General features: G+C 33.2%; 2 protein-coding genes across 2 annotated transcripts; one reads left to right on the top strand and one right to left on the bottom strand.

Annotated features, from left to right (window-relative positions):
* Positions 1 to 758: 758 nt before the first annotated feature.
* Positions 759 to 2586, bottom strand: LOC124822846 (pentatricopeptide repeat-containing protein At1g02370, mitochondrial-like). Its single transcript, XM_047294918.2, is given in 4 exon segments — positions 759 to 1255; positions 1257 to 2066; positions 2068 to 2205; positions 2279 to 2586. Coding segments are annotated over 4 exon segments (1431 nt in total). The 5' UTR covers positions 2522 to 2586; the 3' UTR covers positions 759 to 1015.
* Positions 2587 to 13922: 11336 nt separating this feature from the next.
* Positions 13923 to 16839, top strand: LOC124833908 (beta-carotene isomerase D27). Its single transcript, XM_047308479.2, has 8 exons — positions 13923 to 14640; positions 14730 to 14825; positions 14908 to 15012; positions 15714 to 15813; positions 15934 to 16025; positions 16129 to 16209; positions 16332 to 16400; positions 16473 to 16839. Exons 1-8 carry the CDS (start codon positions 14527 to 14529, stop codon positions 16602 to 16604), a joined length of 789 nt encoding a protein of 262 aa, XP_047164435.1. The 5' UTR covers positions 13923 to 14526; the 3' UTR covers positions 16605 to 16839.
* The last annotated feature ends 705 nt before the right edge of the window (positions 16840 to 17544 follow it).

The raw sequence follows: 17544 nt of genomic DNA, 5'->3' as shown, positions 1-17544 counted from the left end.
ATGCTTTTCCTATATGAACCATGTACCTAATCATGAGATTGATTAGTTTACAAAGTGTGGTCTAACACACAATTACACATACATTACGCTATATCACATTAGTATACACTAAAAAAAAAGGAAAAATAATTAAATAATAATTAGTTTAAAGACAAAAAGTAAGTTATTATTATGTTAATTGTGTTATACACTGTTTTATTAACTAAAAATTATTAATGTCTAAAATAATTTCTATTATTAATAAAAATTTATAATTAGTTTTTGAATGAAATATAAATTGATCTCTAATATTAAATACAATATTTTAGCTCCAGATTCTAAATTAATTAATCTTTATAATTAATAATAGAAACTAATACATATATTTTTGAAATGATTTTATAATTTTATTAGTAGTTAGTGTTTTATAGTCTAGTACCTTAAAAGACTATTTGATGGAGAATACTTTGAGATACTCCTTCAAATAGAGATGCTCTCTAAGGTGTGTAAGACTATTTGATGGAGAATACTTTGAGGATACTCCTTCAACTAGAGATGCTCTCTTAAGGTGTGTTGATGAAACTCTTCAAAGAATGGACTCTATGTGAAATGATGAAGGTTACGGAAGCTATCAAAGATGAAGAGATTTTATTGTTAGTGTTGGATAGTCTTAGTAAAAGTTCTTCCAAGAAGTGAGACCAACCATGAAACAGAAGGTAAAAAAAAGTTTAGAGAAAGACATTTCATAAGGTGAAAACTAAGGAATAGTAGCCTTGTAATTTTAGAAAAGTAACTCTCCATTCAACTTAGTTCTAAAAATTAGAATAGGGTTGCCTCTCCTTTTATAGGAGGTGGAGGAGGGAGGTAAAGTACAGAAGAGGAGCCCAAAGCATTTAACGGTTTCCAAAATGAAGTATTAAATTCTAAACGATTCGGGAAAAAGTGTTCTTAATCTTATGAAAACCAAGATAACTGCCAAATCACTTGCATCGTAAACTGCGCCTACAAGCTGCACACAGTTGATTTTTCATGATGTCTAGTTCTCCTGCGCACGATAGTTTTGAGGATCATCTTCCTTCAATCTTGGATCAGTTTCAGGAGACGCTTTGGCCTCATTAATGCAAGTTTTAATCCAGGAATCATCAAAATTCTTAGCCTTGAGAATCTTACACAACTCATCAACACCATCCATATCCGTCTCTTCTTCGTAGTACTTCAGAAAAGCCCCAACAACTTCTGGTGAAAGATGCCATTCATCACCCTTGACTTCTTCTGAAAGCCGCAGCCTCCAAGTGCCTCAGAGCAGCATCCAATTGACGTTTCTCCAAGAAATACAACATGAACATTTCCTCAATCCTAAACAAAGGGCTTTTGCTCCTCCTGCTAGCCCCCTCAAACACCAATGCAGCTTCTTCCACCATGTTCTGACCCAAATAAGCACTAACGCAGACACCAGCTAACCTCACATCATAGCTAACACAACTAGCTTCCCACTCCTTAAAGCATTTTGTTAAGCCCTCTATATCATTAAGCCTTCGGAGGGTACTAAGCATTACCATATAGCTAAAATTTGTCACAGGGGAGACAGACTTAAGGGAATTCCACACTCTATGAACTTCTCCCAGATTACCTGTCCCAGCATAGAGGCCAAGCAAGCAATGGTAAGCATCACGCTGCCTTGGCTTCACTCGTTTCTCCAGCTCCTTAAGCATCATTTCAGCCTTCTCAAAGTCCTTAACCTTCACATAAATAGCAGCAAGGTTGCTGTAAGTCTGCCAACCAATTTTATCTTCAGTTTTCATCTCCTCATAGACTCTCTCCACCCCATCAAGATCGCCCAAAGAGGCGCATCCGTTCATCCAGACATGATACGTGAATGAAGACAAGGGAATGCTTCTCCTTTTCATTAGCTCCACCAGGTGAGGCACTTTCTGGGGTTCACCACTTCTCATATACAGACTCATCATATTGTTGAAAGCCAGAGAAGAGACATAACCCAATTCATCCATTTTGTCAAAATGACTCAATGCCTTGTCTTTCATTAGTTCCTTGCAGTAACAGTTCAAGAGAGCACCATACGTATACTTAGTTCTTGGCCGGAGTTGGAAGACCACTGAAAAACTCTTCAGCCGCAACCACCCCTTTGGTCTTAGACACAAGATCTAATTGCACTGCATAATTATCCCAGGAAAAGTTAATTTTCCTCATCTCCATCCATTCAATTATCTGCCATCATCATAAATTATAAACTTCAACATACATCAAAATCACAAAAATAATTTAAATTGACATTTTATACCTCGAGTGCATGCTGAAATCTGCGATACCTTCGGAGCTCCTCGACACATCTTTCGAGTTCTCTTTTTTTTATGGCTTTGCCTTGCATTACATGGTTGTCCAAAGTTTCCGACACGCTTCCTCCAGTCTTTTTCAACGCCGATAATATTCGATAGAGGTTTGGACTTTTTGCTGGACTCTCAGCCGCCGTGCAAAGTCTCCGGAGTAGCCATCCTCCGCCAGAAATCAGACGGCCGTGATTCATCTCCGTTGATCTGGGATCGTGCCACAGCTGACGCGGGTGCTATTTTTCTCTTGATCAATTCCATGGTAGGTTTTGTTAGGGTTTATAGAAACGAGCTACACGGCGTCGTTTCGATTGTCACTTGATACAACAGGTAACCGGTACAATTTTGTGTATTTTTAACATGAGAGTGCGTAGAAAAAATAAGAAAAGATTTGTGGGATAGAAAAAGATTGAAAATAGATAGGTGAAGATTTTATCACTATTGATGTGACAAAAATAAGTTTTCTAAATTGATATATTAAAAAATAAAACTAAAATAAATTCTATATCAAAATAAAAAGTAGTATATAATTTTGAAAGATAAAAAATTATTTTATAATAATAAATTAAATTTTAAAAAATACTAAAATTAAAATTTATTTATTTATTTTAACTTAAATTAAAATTATAATATTAATTATATAATTATTTATACTAAAAAAATTACTAAATCATATAAACAATATTCTTTCCAATAATTATGTAACATTAAAAGAAATATTCAAGACAATTGATTCCATAAGAGAAAATATGTGTTAAAAATATTCGAAGAAAATGGTATGTTTGCTGCCAAACCAGTATCCAATCTTATGGAACCTTTTACCAGACTAAACAGGTCTTTCAACATCCCTTTATCTAACCCTCAAGTTTATTTTGATTGATTGGTCAACTGATGTATCATACAATCACCATAGACTTAGCTTTTGTCACTTAACAACTGAGCCAATATGTTTCCCAACACATGGGTACTCTTCATTGTTTTTCCATAAAAGTGTTTCGTTATCTCAAAGGATCTCCGGTTAAAGGTCTTCTGCCACTCATCTCTCATTCCTTTTAGTTTTAGTGATTCTGATTGGGGTTGTTGTATGGAAATCCGGAAATCTAGCACAAGATAGTGTGTATATGGGCTTTTCATTAATTTCTTGGAAAACCAAGAAGCATATATCACAATATATCGGTCTTCCTCTAAAGCTAAATACATACCCTTTGCAGCTCTGAGTCGAGTTGCAATGGCTTCATTATTTACTCTATTTAAAATTTTCTAGTGTTATCCTTATTTCAATTTATTTCTTTTAAATCAATCTACTATATACCTAACTCATAACCCTACTTTTCATGAACGAATAAAGCATGTAGAAATTGACTATTATGTCATTCATGTTGTTGATAAGTTGTAGATAAGTTGATACAAAACACGAACAAAGATTTTTCGAGACGTATAAATCATTGTTCTTAAGGGCTTATCTGCGGTGAGTTGCACAAGTTCTCTAGGATACAACTGGAACTTTCTAGAAATTTTTTAGAATATTAGAACTAGCAAGTAATCTTTCTTTGAAGTAGAATGAAACACAAGACATAAAGAGTATAAGAAAAGAAAGAAAAATTGAGAAGGTAGTTCGTGGAATAATATTTCCTTTTGAGAGGTGGAGAAAGAGTTTTGTTTTGGTGCCTTCCTTGGAATGAAAGAGGTGTTCTATTGTCGCAACCGGAATTGTGACGGGGAAGACGGCAAAACTCGTTAAAAATAATAAAAGAAGTTTAAAAATAGGGAGTTTGGAGTCGTCACCATAGTTTATTCTGAAAAACTACGGAAAAACCATAAAAGTAAGGCATGGTCTAACGAAATCAGAGTTTTGAGTTCGGAAGTCGGTTACGCGTAGGGAAGGTGTTAGCACCCCTATAGCGCTTGCCTGAAAGCAATATCTTTAATTAAACGTGCAAAGTTGATGTGATTTTCAAAATGGTTATTTTTCCCAAAAATTATAGTAGAAGACAATACCAATGAAAGAAAAATCTCTTTGGAAAATTAGAAATATTTTGAAAAATTGTTTAGAAAATGATTAAGGATAATTTTGGATTTTTAAGGAGATGAACCTGACAAGGCATTGTCTTGCTCCTACGTATCTGCATTTTTTAGGGAGAATCAAAATCACGTAGTTCTAGCTTTTCATTTAGAAAGTTTGATATTTTTTATTTTGGATATTTTATGTTTTTTTTGATGTTTTTGAATTATTTAAAAAGTGTCATGACATGAATAATAAGCTAGAAACAAAACAAGTATAAGATAAAATTATTTTTGTGATGTTTAAAAGTTTTGTATTTTTTTATGATTTTTAATATAATTGGTATGATTAAGAAAAAAAATAAGATGATAAAAGAAATCACCCGAATGTTTACATATTTAATTGCAAGAAAAATATTTTTTTCTAATTTTTATTTAATTATCAAGCAAATCTGAGACTTGACATGATAATCAAAATAATTATGAAAAACATAATTATCAAGCAAGTCCGAGACTTGACATGACAATCAAAATTATTATTGTGAAAAATGTAATTATTAAGCAAGTTCAAGACTTAACATGACAATAACTATTGTTATGAAAAATTGAATTATCAAGCAAATCCAAGACTTGACATGATAATCAATATATTTTTAAGGTTTTTGTAAAAAAAAACAAAAGGAATTATAAATGAAAATGTAGAATAAAAAACAGTAAAGTAATTATGAAAATGTAAAACTTAAACAAAAAGTAAACTTTAACAAAATAATTCAAACTAAAGAAAAAAAAAGGTGAATGAATAAAAGCTTGGATGGAGAAGACAAGGATAGCCCAAGATGGAAGTGAAAATGGAAGCTTTAGGAGATGAAGAAGTTGATATGGAGGAGAAGAGATGTTGAAGTGTTGGATGATGGTGGAATATGGAGAAGAGATGTATTGTGTAAGAGAAGAATAAAGTAGAGTTTTGGAATGGAAATGAAGAGATTTAGTGTGAGAGAGAAAAGATGAATATTATGTAATTGTGTGTGTGTGGAGTGAAGAATGAATGGATATTTATAGAGTTATGAATGGAGACACTTGATGAATAAAAATAATATAATAAGTGAGTGAAAAAATTAGAGAAAAAAAGGTAGATGCAGAAAATAAAACAACAGTTGGTGGAGAAGGTGGTAGATAAAATATAATTTAGAAAAGTAGATGGAATAAATAAAAGTTAGTAAGAGAAGTTAATATAAAAGTGAGATGGGAAAGTAGATGGAGAAAATGGATGAAAGAAATAATAAAATATGTTGGTGGAGAAGGTGGTGAATAAAATATGATATAGAAAAGTGAATGGAATAAATAAAAGTTAGTAAGAGTAATTAATGTAAAAGTGAGGTGGAAAAGTAGATGGAGAAAATGGATGAAGGAAATAATAAAATATGTTGGTGGAGAAGGTGGTGAATAAAATATGATTTATAAAAGTGAATGGAATAAATAAAAGTTAGTAAGATAAATTAATATAAAAGTGGGGTGGAAAAGTAGATGGAGAAAATGGATGAAGAAAATAATAAAATATGTTGGTGGAGAAGGTGGTGAATAAAATATGACTTAAAAGTTAGAAAGAGAAATTAATATAAAAAGGTGGTGTAAAAGTAGATGAAGAAAATGGATGAAGGAAAGAATAAAAAAAAGTTGGTGGAGAAGGTGGTGGATAAAATATAATTTAAAAATGTGAGTAGAATAATTAGAAAAGTTGTTTATAAAAATTAACATGGAAATGTGGAAAAATAAATGAAAAAGGTAGTTGATGTGGAGGGTGAGGTGGAAGGTGATGTGGAGAGTAGAGTGTGATAAGAAAAAAGAGGTGGTAAGAAAAAAGAGGTGGTGAGGAAGTTAAAAAAATGTGGGATTATTTTGGGTCATTGGACTAAGAATTAAAAAGGTAATTTATGGGTGCAAACAGTAAAACAAACAGTATTTTTATTATTTTTGTTCTTTTTTATATTTATTTTTGCGATGAATTTTATTTATTCGGACAAAATTGGGTGATGACATCTATTTATAGAGTTTTGGATGTGTATAGTGTTCAACACGAAAAGGACAAGCCTTGCGGAAGATACCACAATATGTGGTTCGTTGGAGAAGAAATTAGGAACCCACAAAAAGAGGGAGAAGTTTGATTCTTGTAGTGGAAGAAGAGCAACTATGTTGAGTTAATTATGGAGCAACTTTTAACGACACATTGAAACAAAACCCTTTGCAATAGGTGTTTTTTTGCAATATAGTATAAAATAACAAGTTTAATAATAATCCCCCACATATTGTAAAAGATAAGAAAGAAAAAGAAAGAGGAAATCCTAGGTTTTATAAGATGTAATGTATCAATGCTAGTATAACAAGCTATATGAACTAGTCCTACATAGGGCTGGGCATGATTAACTAAATTATACTAAACTATGGATTATCTATACTATTTTGCACTATAAAAACTAAACTACTTTTTATAAAAACTGAATTATACTTATTTGTAGTTCAGTTCAAAAAATCTGAACTTCTTTTATTAACAGTTTAGTTAACTACTTCAAACTATGTACTTTATTTTACTTTTGCTTGTTTAATTGTTTTGCCCTTCTTCTATTTCCAGCAGCACAAACATAAGAAATAAAGGCACGGGTGTATATATATATATATATATATATATATATATATATATATTATATATATATATATATATATATATATATATATATATAGATAGATAGATAGATAGATAAATAAATAAATGTTTTTTTTCAAGTCTCTTAAAAAGTTAACTATTATTATGAGAATTCAGAAAAATGTGAGAAGAGAAGAAAGATGAGAGTTTTTATATTAAACTAGAAAATTGTCAAAATAAAAATATTTCGAATAACGCAAAACAGAGATAAACAGAAATATTTTTTAGAGATTAAGTTTTTAATCTATATAAAATAATATATAAACAAATTTATATTATTAAATTAAACTATATTTAATATGAGAATCAAATTTTAGACATTTTATATTTTTAAATTAATAATAAATAGTAATGATAAATAATTATAGTTATTAATTTAATTTTAATAATATGATAAAATAGTACCAATAATATTTCATTAATTTTTTTAAATCTTTTATTATAATTATTTACTAATTCTAATTATATAGATTTATAATTTAATTTTTTTAAATGCTGTGATGTTATTGAATATTAATTTATTTGTTTATAATTATTAAAAAAAATCAAATTGAACTAATTCTTTTAACTCTATCGATGATTAGCCATTGACAGTTGTACTAGTGCAAAACCACATTTATTTATTAGAAAAAGGTGCATTGTAGTTAACTGAATTGTTTTGTAGTTAACTGAACTAAAAAATAATTTAGTTCAGTTTTTTTGAACTATTTTCTAGTGCAGTTCAGTTTTTTTAAACTATTTTATAATTAATTGTAATAGATTTATAGTGCAGTGTAAATAGTGCAGTTTGTCCACCCCTAGTCCTACATTGATAAACTTAAAATATAGTGTAGTTGGTATAGCAAGCTATATAAACTAAGGACATTTGACATGTGTTAGAGATTTATCAATCACAATACACACTCATAATCCTTATTATTATCGTTGTTATGTGCTTACTAGGTCATGCACGTACCCAATATTCATGAGTGATCTAAAGATCATGTCAAGATCCCAAGTGAGCGGCTCGACTTAACACTCATATAGGTGATTTCATCAAGTGTATGTTGTAAATCATACACCACCTATAAAGGATATGAAAATCATTAAAATTTTTATTTAAACTAAAATTCTTTCAAGATATAGAATTTTAATTACAAAGTTTACCCTCTTAATAATATAGTCTCTAGCATTTTCACACACATCATAACAATGAACATATTTGATTTAAAATCAAATTGGTGCTATTAGAACTAATAAGTGACTTGTTTTTACCCATATGAACCTTATTCATGGGATCTCCAGTCACAAAGGTTGGGTTACCACCACTTGTTTGTTTGCTAGTGGCTTAAATCTCATTCCACTCGATGTTCTAAGATCATATTTCTTCCGAAGGGTTTAGTCGATGATTTGCTAGATTTTGTTCTGACATCATAAAATCAATGGAAATAGTTCAACTCTTTAGCAACTGCTTCACCAAATTGTATCTCAATTGTATATGTTTATTTTTCCCATTATAATTCTTGTTTTTAGCAATAGCTATTGCCGATTGACAATCACAGTGTATTGACACTTATGGGGTTGGTTTCATTCCTAGTGGAATGTTAACAAAGAAGTTTTTTCAACTACTCAGCCTCACTACCAACCATCACAAGAGCAACAAACTCAGATTCCATTGTTGATCTTGCAATAAATGTTTGCATGGTTGATCTACATCTAATCACACCACCCCCAAGTGTGAATACATAACCATTAATGGATTTTGTCTCATCTAAATCAGAGATCTAATTAGCATCATTGTACCCTTCTAGTATAGTGGGATATCCATTATAACATAATCCATTAAATCTCTTGAGTATCTCATAAGCCTAGCAAATACATCCCAATATTCCTAATTAGGACATTAAGTGTACCCACTATATCTACCTACTACATAAGTAATATCAAGTCTAGGAAAGATCATCATGTATAGTAAACTCCAAATTATTTGGGCATATTGAGTCTGAGAGATAGATTCTACTCTATTTTTCATCAATTTAGAGTTAACATCATAGGGGTATCACGAGTTTGGAATCATAATATCCAAACTTCTTAAGAAGTTTCTCAATGTATTGTTCTTGGGATAGTAATATATTATCTCAATTCCTTATGATTCTAATACCTAAAATTACATTGGTTTCACCTATGTCTTTTATTTCAAAATTCAATCCTAGAAACAATTTAGTTTTAGTGACAATCTCATTACATGTACCAAAGATTAATATGTCATCCACATACAAGCATATAATAACACAATCACCATTTTTAGATTTGGAGTACACACATTTATCAACATCATTAGGTGAAAACCCATCACTTAGCAATACATTATCAAGTTTTTCATGCCATTATTTTGGTGCTTGTTTCAACCCATACAAAGATTTTAAAAGTTTGCATACTTTACTCTCTTAACTAGGTACAACAAATCCTTCAAGTTGAGTCATATAAATTTCCTCCTCTAAATCATCATTCAAAAAGACAGTTTTAACATTCATTTGGTGTATCACTAGTTTAAGGATAACTATTAAGGCTAACAATACTCAAATAAAGGAAGGAAATCCTAGTCATAGGAGAAAAAGTGTCAAAATAATCTGTTAGTTTTCTAAGTAAAACCTTTTGCTATTAATCTTGCCTTATACTTCTCTATAGACCCATCTGGGTGATACTTTTTCTTGGAGATCCACTTACTGATTTAAAATTTTCTAATGTTGTCCTTATTTCAATTTATTTTTTTGAAATCAATTTGCTGTATACCTGACTCACAATCCTACCTTTCATGAGATATGTTGTAGATAAGTTGTAGATAAATGGACACAAAATACAAACAAAGATTTTTCGAAGCATATAAATCATTGTACTTGAGGACTTATTCACGATAAGTTGCGCAAGTTCTTAGAATACAACAAGAACTCTTCAAAAATTTGTGAGGATATTAGAAGTAGCAAGTAGTCTCTTTGCAATAGAATGAAACCTAGGATATGAAGGGGAAGAGAGAGTTTGTTTTGGTGCCTTCCTTGAAATGAAAGAGGTGCTCGAGTTTTAGATGTGTGAAGTGACCAGCACGAAAAGCCCAAGCCTTGCAGAAGATTCCGCAATATGTGATTCGTTGGAGAAGAAATCAGCAGCCCACCAAGTCCAATTCTTACGGAGGAAGAAAAGCAGCAACCTAGAGTTAATTATGGAGCAGTATAAATAGGGGTGGGCAAACTGCACTATTTGCACTGCACTATAAACCCATTACAATTAACTATAAAATAGTTCAAAAAAATTGCACTGAACTAAAAAGTAGTTCAAAAAAACTGAACTGATCTATTTTTTAGTTCAGTTAACTCCAATACAGTTCAGTAAACTGTTTTGTGAAAACAGTTTTGGTACTGCTATTAAAGTATTGGAAACTTCTACAATACAAATCACTCTAACAGTTATCACTGACAATTAAAACCACTCTAAACCACACATGCTTTGTGGCAAGACATGCTTTGTGGCAAGAAATTTGGAGCAACCCCACACATGCTTTGTGGCAAGACATGAGGTTGAAAACCATAGCCTGTTGCCTGAGGTGAGACAAACCCACGTGTTCCTGGACCAAAATAAGCTGGATGGTATCCAGTAATGCCAGCAGAGAAAGGTGCAATTTGCATATGAGAAAACTGGGCCTGAATACAGTAAAAGAATATATATTATAAAAGGCTAAAACAAGATTCATACAAATTTAAAACAAGATTAATTCAAAATTTAAAAACAAGCACACAATCACCTGTAAATTAGACTTCCTTTCTTCCTTTCGCCGAGCTACTGCAACATTTATTATCATTTATTAACATGCCGTTAAATTTTTTGATAGCATTCTGAGCAGACTCGTCATTGTCAAAGTGCACAAATCCATACCCTTTTGATTGACCATTCTCATCAACCGCTACCTTACTAGATAGCACAGTTCCAAAGGCAGCAAAAGTGTCATACAATGTCTTGTTATCTACTGATACATCAAGATTCTTAATGAACACATATGCATATCCGCTTTTCCTGGGATCACGGTGAGAAAACATACACATTAACACTATATATACCTTCCAATCTATTACACTACATCTCTCTATATCCTATGTAGCCCACACCATTTTCATATTATCATTGTTCCATCTTATTACTCCCCTTTGACTTCATTTAATTCTGCAACTTCATCTAATTCTGCAGAGAGCTGTGCTAATTATAATCTGCTCTATTATATATGAGATAACGCTCAACAAACTCTCCTACCTTCATTATTCAATTCAACTTTCAACAAAATCCAAACCAAATGCACATTCAAATCTCAGTGCTTTAAGAAACTTTTCTCCTATAAGATTTATTTCAACTTGTTTTATACCAATTTAAAAGCTTGGCAGTCACAATATAATCCCATAATTTAAGCCCATTTTTTCCTTCAAAGCCTAATTACTTAACCCAGCTCACTCCATTGCCTAAAAACCATCAAGTAACCCCATACAAATCTAAGCCTAAAAACTACTGAGTCATGACTGCCTCTCTTCTATAAATAAAAAATGTTGTGTATACTACTCTCCATTGAACAAAATATGCTGCCAATGCTACTCTCCCTTTACCAAAAAATGTTAACTGGGGTTAATTGGAGTTTAGGTCTGGGGTTAATTGGAGTTTAGGTCATTCACTTCACTGTAACAATTTTCTGCCCATCCCCTTACATTCCATTACATTCCTTTTTTCAACTCGCCCATTGGAATCTTGTCGTTGTTGAAGGCTCGTTGCAGGTTCGCCGCCGCCGTTGAAGACTTTTTCGTACTCTGTCATCGCCGAACTGTCGAAGGCTCTACACGGTTCGCCGCCGTCGAAGACTCGTCGCCGTTGAAGGCTCACCGCCATCGAAGGTTTTTCCGTGCTCTGTCGTCACCTCCTAACTGTTGAAGGCTCTACCACCATTTCACTCTAAGGTACTAATGTTTTTTCATTTCTCTTTCAAAAGGGATAAACAAAATTGGAAAGCGATGCACTCATGAGGGTGTATTCATCTAGGATGATCCTAGTGGTGGTAACACTTGATTTTCTTCTGGATTTTGTGGGAGCTTTAATTATTTAGAAATTTTTGATTTTATTTGCTTTTTTTGGATAAGGATAGATTCTGTGAATGAATGGTGTATTTGGTTGAGATGCATGACATACCTTTGTACAGTTAACTAGAGAAAATTACTAAAAGATGTAGTTCCTCGTATATTTCGAGAATCTGGATTTGTGAATGATGAGTCGTATTCAGCTGGCAAGGATGAGTAATAATTTACTGTGAGATGCAATTTGGTTCATTGTAAAGGAAGAGCAGAGTGGTATGCTACAGTTCAGTGGTAATACACAAAGAGGAAGAAAGATGGAATGGAATGGGAGTGAGTAGAAGTGATATTAAATAGCCAAAGGGAGAGCAAAATTATTTGTTTTTTGGTAAAGGGAGAGTAGCATTGGCAGCATATTTTGTTCAATGGAGAGCAGTATACACAACATTTTTTATTTATAGAAGAGAGGCAGTCATGACTCAGTAGTTTTTAGGCTTAGATTTGTATGGGGTTACTTGATGGTTTTTAGGCAATGGAGTGAGCTGGGTTAAGTAATTAGGCTTTGAAGGAAAAAATGGGCTTAAATTATGGGATTATATTGTGACTGCCAAGCTTTTAAATTGGTATAAAACAAGTTGAAATAAATCTTATAGGAGAAAAGTTTCTTAAAGCACTGAGATTTGAATGTGCATTTGGTTTGGATTTTGTTGAAAGTTGAATTGAATAATGAAGGTAGGAGAGTTTGTTGAGCGTTATCTCATATATAATAGAGCAGATTATAATTAGCACAGCTCTCTGCAGAATTAAATGAAGTCAAAGGGGAGTAATAAGATGGAACAATGATAATATGAAAATGGTGTGGGCTACATAGGATATAGAGAGATGTAGTGTAATAGATTGGAAGGTATATATAGTGTTAATGTGTATGTTTTCTCACCGTGATCCCAGGAAAAGCAGATATGCATATGTGTTCATTAAGAATCTTGATGTATCAGTAGATAACAAGACATTGTATGACACTTTTGCTGCCTTTGGAACTGTGCTATCTAGTAAGGTAGCGGTTGATGAGAATGGTCAATCAAAAGGGTATGGATTTGTGCACTTTGACAATGACGAGTCTGCTCAGAATGCTATCAAAAAATTTAACGGCATGTTAATAAATGATAATAAATGTTGCAGTAGCTCGGCGAAAGGAAGAAAGGAAGTCTAATTTACAGGTGATTGTGTGCTTGTTTTTAAATTTTGAATTAATCTTGTTTTAAATTTGTATGAATCTTGTTTTAGCCTTTTATAATATATATTCTTTTACTGTATTCAGGCCCAGTTTTCTCATATGCAAATTGCACCTTTCTCTGCTGGCATTACTGGATACCATCCAGCTTATTTTGGTCCAGGAACACGTGGGTTTGTCTCACCTCAGGCAACAGGCTATGGTTTTCAACCTCATGTCTTGCCACAAAGCATGTGTGGGGTTGCTCCAAATTTCTTGCCACAAAGCATGTGTGGTTTAGAGTGGTTTTAATTGTCAGTGATAACTGTTAGAGTGATTTGTATTGTAGAAGTGTCCAATACTTTAATAGCAGTACCAAAACTGTTTTCACAAAACAGTTTACTGAACTATATTGGAGTTAACTGAACTAAAAAATAGATCAGTTCAGTTTTTTTGAACTATTTTTTAGTTCAGTTCAATTTTTTTGAACTATTTTATAGTTAATTGTAATGAGTTTATAGTGCAGTGCAAATAGTGCAGTTTGTCCATCCCTACTTATAGTTGTTTGTTCTTGGCTGGAGAAGGAAGACCACTGAAAAAATTCACAGCCGCAACCGCCCCTTTGGTCTTGGACACAAGATCTAATTGCACTGCATAATTACTCCAGGAAAGGTCAATTTTCCTCGTCTCCATCCATTCTATTATCTGCAATCATTATAAATTTATAAACTTCAACATCAAAATTACAACAACAAAAAATTATAAATTGATATTTGATACGTCGAGTGCTGGAATCTGCGATACCTTCGGAGCTGCTCCACGCATATTTCGAGTTCTGCATTTTTTATGGCTTTGCATTGCATTATGTAGTTGTCCAAAGTTTCCGACACGCTACCTACAGTTACGTCCAAGGCCGATAACATTCGATAGAGAAATACTTTTCACTGGTCTGTCAGCCACCGAACAAATTCGCCGGAGGAGCCATACTCCACCAGGAATCAGATGGGCGTGATTCATCACCGTCGATTGGATCGTCTCACAGTCGGATCGGGTGCTCTGTCTCTTATTGATTCCTTAAAAGGGTTTCGTTAGAGTTTATCAAAACGCGCCACGAGGCGTCGTTTTGATTCTGAGTTGAAAAAACCGGTAACCGGTAGTCTTTTTTGAGTTTTTTTAACTGAAGTGATTATGCGGTTTAGTTACGGTTAGAGAGAAATGAAGGCGCTAGGCATTGTCGTTGGTGCTGCCCCATTGCCCGTGCTGTGTTCGCGTGCTCGGAACCATCGTTTTCGCGTTTCCTTTTCTTCTCCTTCGTCAGGTTCCAAAGCGGTGCGTATCTTCTACTTTTGTTTTTCATATTCGTGCTACAAAATTCGCTTTGGCCAATGCACGATTCCCATATTCCTGGATTGAATCAGGTGGAACAAGTGGGAATTGCAGCTGCGAAACCTGAATACAAGCCTGGGGTGTTTGATGACATGTTTCTCAATTTGTTCCGCAACAAATTGGTACAGGTAAAGAAAACCTTGTAGAGTGCTCTTCTCATACGATGGTTAATTTATTGTAGTAGCTGAGTGGTTGTGAATAATGTAACAGGAAGTTGGATGGGACTCGAAGGAACCTGGATATGATGGACTAATTGAAGTTGCGCATCGTCTAATGATGAAGGGCACTTCCAATTCTACTACCGTGGAAGCAGCGGTATTTCAATTTGTTTCTCTCTCTCAATTACCCCTTTTCTGAAACGTTCTTATATGCTATATCACTTTTCGTAAATTGTTTGGCCCCTTAGAACTGTAATTTTATTATTATTTGGCTCCTTTAAGATGAGAAAGTGTATAACATTAGATAGCCAATTTAATTTGTTTAAGCGTCTCGAAAGGAGAGCTGTTTATGGAGGTCTTAAACTTAACAAGTTTTTGTGCAGTTTTACAATTCAGGCAACTGACAATTGACGTGACAATTCTTATATAAGAAATCAAGAATTGTTGTTTATAAGCAATTTTCTTATCAGAGTTCTTAACATTTTTTAGATAATTGCAGAACGTGTTTGAGAATTTACTTAAATTTCACGTGCCACTGTAGGACTCACACCGAAAAGTGAGTTAAGTTATTCCATTGTGGTTGCACTGTCGGAGATGTTACAACGGATATTGATTGATAAAATCGTTTGTAGTGAAGTAGAAAACAGTAAAACTTTTCGGCTCAAATAAAACCTAAAAGGCTTATTCGGTAAAAATGAAAAATTGTTTTGAGTGTGATTTTATTTGAGATAATCTTGTATTAAATTAAAAGTTTATTACAAATTGAGCTCATCTTGAGTCTATATGGTATGTTACGAATTTTTAATGGTCATGTTGTCCGAAAGTAAGTTCGCTACCTGTTGTGACAACTTGTGTAAGGTACGAATATTGAGGTCTCTGTTCCCTCCATATCTTTTGGAGCTCTATCAAATGCTCATAGCTCCCATAGGAGGAGGCAAAATTGCGGCTATGATGGTTGGTGAGTCTGATGAGATATATTTCATTTTTCAATTCTTTTAGATGAATCCCGAATCTTTATCCTGCCTCATGTTCCCCTAAGAAATTTGGTTAGATATCCTAAAACGTTTTGGTTTTGAAGCTAGGGTTACTGTATTGACTTGCCAATGGCTAATGGGCCCTTGCAAAGTGAATTCTGTTGATCTAACAGATGGAACCTCATGCAGTAGTGGGGTGAGCACTTGTACTTTTCAATGTGTTTGATCATTTTTAAGTGTTGGTAAAATAATACCAAAAATCTGTAATATTCAAAGCAGTGTATTTGTAAATCTTGTAGGTGTATGTGGAAAGATGCAGGTATCTGGAGGAAAGCAAGTGTGTTGGTATTTGTACCAACACCTGTAAGTTTCCGACACAGGTTAGTGATCTTTAACACACCTGCTTATTTTTATTTTATGTTATAAACAGATGTAAGCGTGTTATGCATGCTTCGAAGTTTTTGCTTTCTCTAGAGGACTGTATTGACTCTTTTCTATGTAGACCTTCTTCAAGGATCATATGGGGGTTCCATTACTTATGGAGCCTAACTTTGGCGATTACAGCTGTCAGGTAATATTAAGTAATCTTTATTGAAAACCAACTTTGTACTTGTCATTACTCTCTCGTCTTTTAAAATTGCAGTTCAAATTCGGAGTTCTTCCCCCACAAGATGATACCATCCTGAAGGAGCCATGCTTGGAAGCCTGTCCAAACGCTTCCCGACGACGCATGGTAGCCAACAATGCAGATGTAACTACGTGCCCAAAGGCATGAATTCATTTTTCTGAGACTTGGGGTTTTCACCTTTATGTTCACTGTCCAAAGCCTCATGTACATTCTTGAAGAAGGAAATACAGCGAGAACCCATGAAATTAGTAATACAACTTATCCTTTTCCAACTAGATTATATGGAGTGCTGATATTTTGTACTTGAATACATTGATATTTAATCTCCTGGATTTAGACATTTTACGATAATGATATAATACAAAAACGTATTTTGTCTTTTGATGGTTTAGTCCAAAATTTAACTTGATTGATGGGAAATCAAAGACGAGAAAATACTAGGGAGATCTTCGTTAATGAATAACAGTAGAGAACTTGACATCTTCAACTTAAAACTTATATTTATGAATCCTTCATACTGGTGCATTGTTTAATTTGTAATATTTCATATTGATGACATCAACTCGTATTTAAACTCTAACTATCTCTTTTTTAAGTGTGATTATAAGCTTCCTTTGAGCGAAAGCTCTTGTTTGTCGGTAAATACTCAATAATGACTCTTGCTTGTCGTATTATTCGCCTCAACCTAGACCCTGCCAAGAAAAGTTTTTATATACAGAGAGAGATGATGCATTGTCAAAAGAGGTCAGTGAGATCCATTATTACGAAGGTGATCCTGAAAATTGGCTCCTGCATTCTCTCTCAAATTCTTAAATTAAAACATATTCTATCTAGTATATCCGTCTGCGATAATTGGTCTAATCAGTAACATCTATTTAAACTAACAGAGCCTAAAACTGACGTTGACTTTGGTAACACTTTGCTGGAAAATTATGTTGAAGTTTTAAGTGCGTAGAATCTTATATTGTTTATATGGACAAGTTAACAAACATAAAAGTGGCAAAGATTTACAAACCTTTTATGTTAAAGAGTTTGGTTTACTGTTTTCTTATCTTTTCTTATGTAATTAGTTGATGGCTCATTGGTA

The sequence above is a fragment of the Vigna umbellata genome, chromosome 8 (assembly GCF_029865625.1).
Source record: "Vigna umbellata cultivar VRB3 chromosome 8, Vumbellata_1.0, whole genome shotgun sequence".
Lineage (NCBI taxonomy): Eukaryota > Viridiplantae > Streptophyta > Magnoliopsida > Fabales > Fabaceae > Vigna > Vigna umbellata.
The sequence above is the reverse complement of the archived record's forward strand: the minus strand, read 5'-3'. Positions and strand labels throughout refer to the sequence as shown.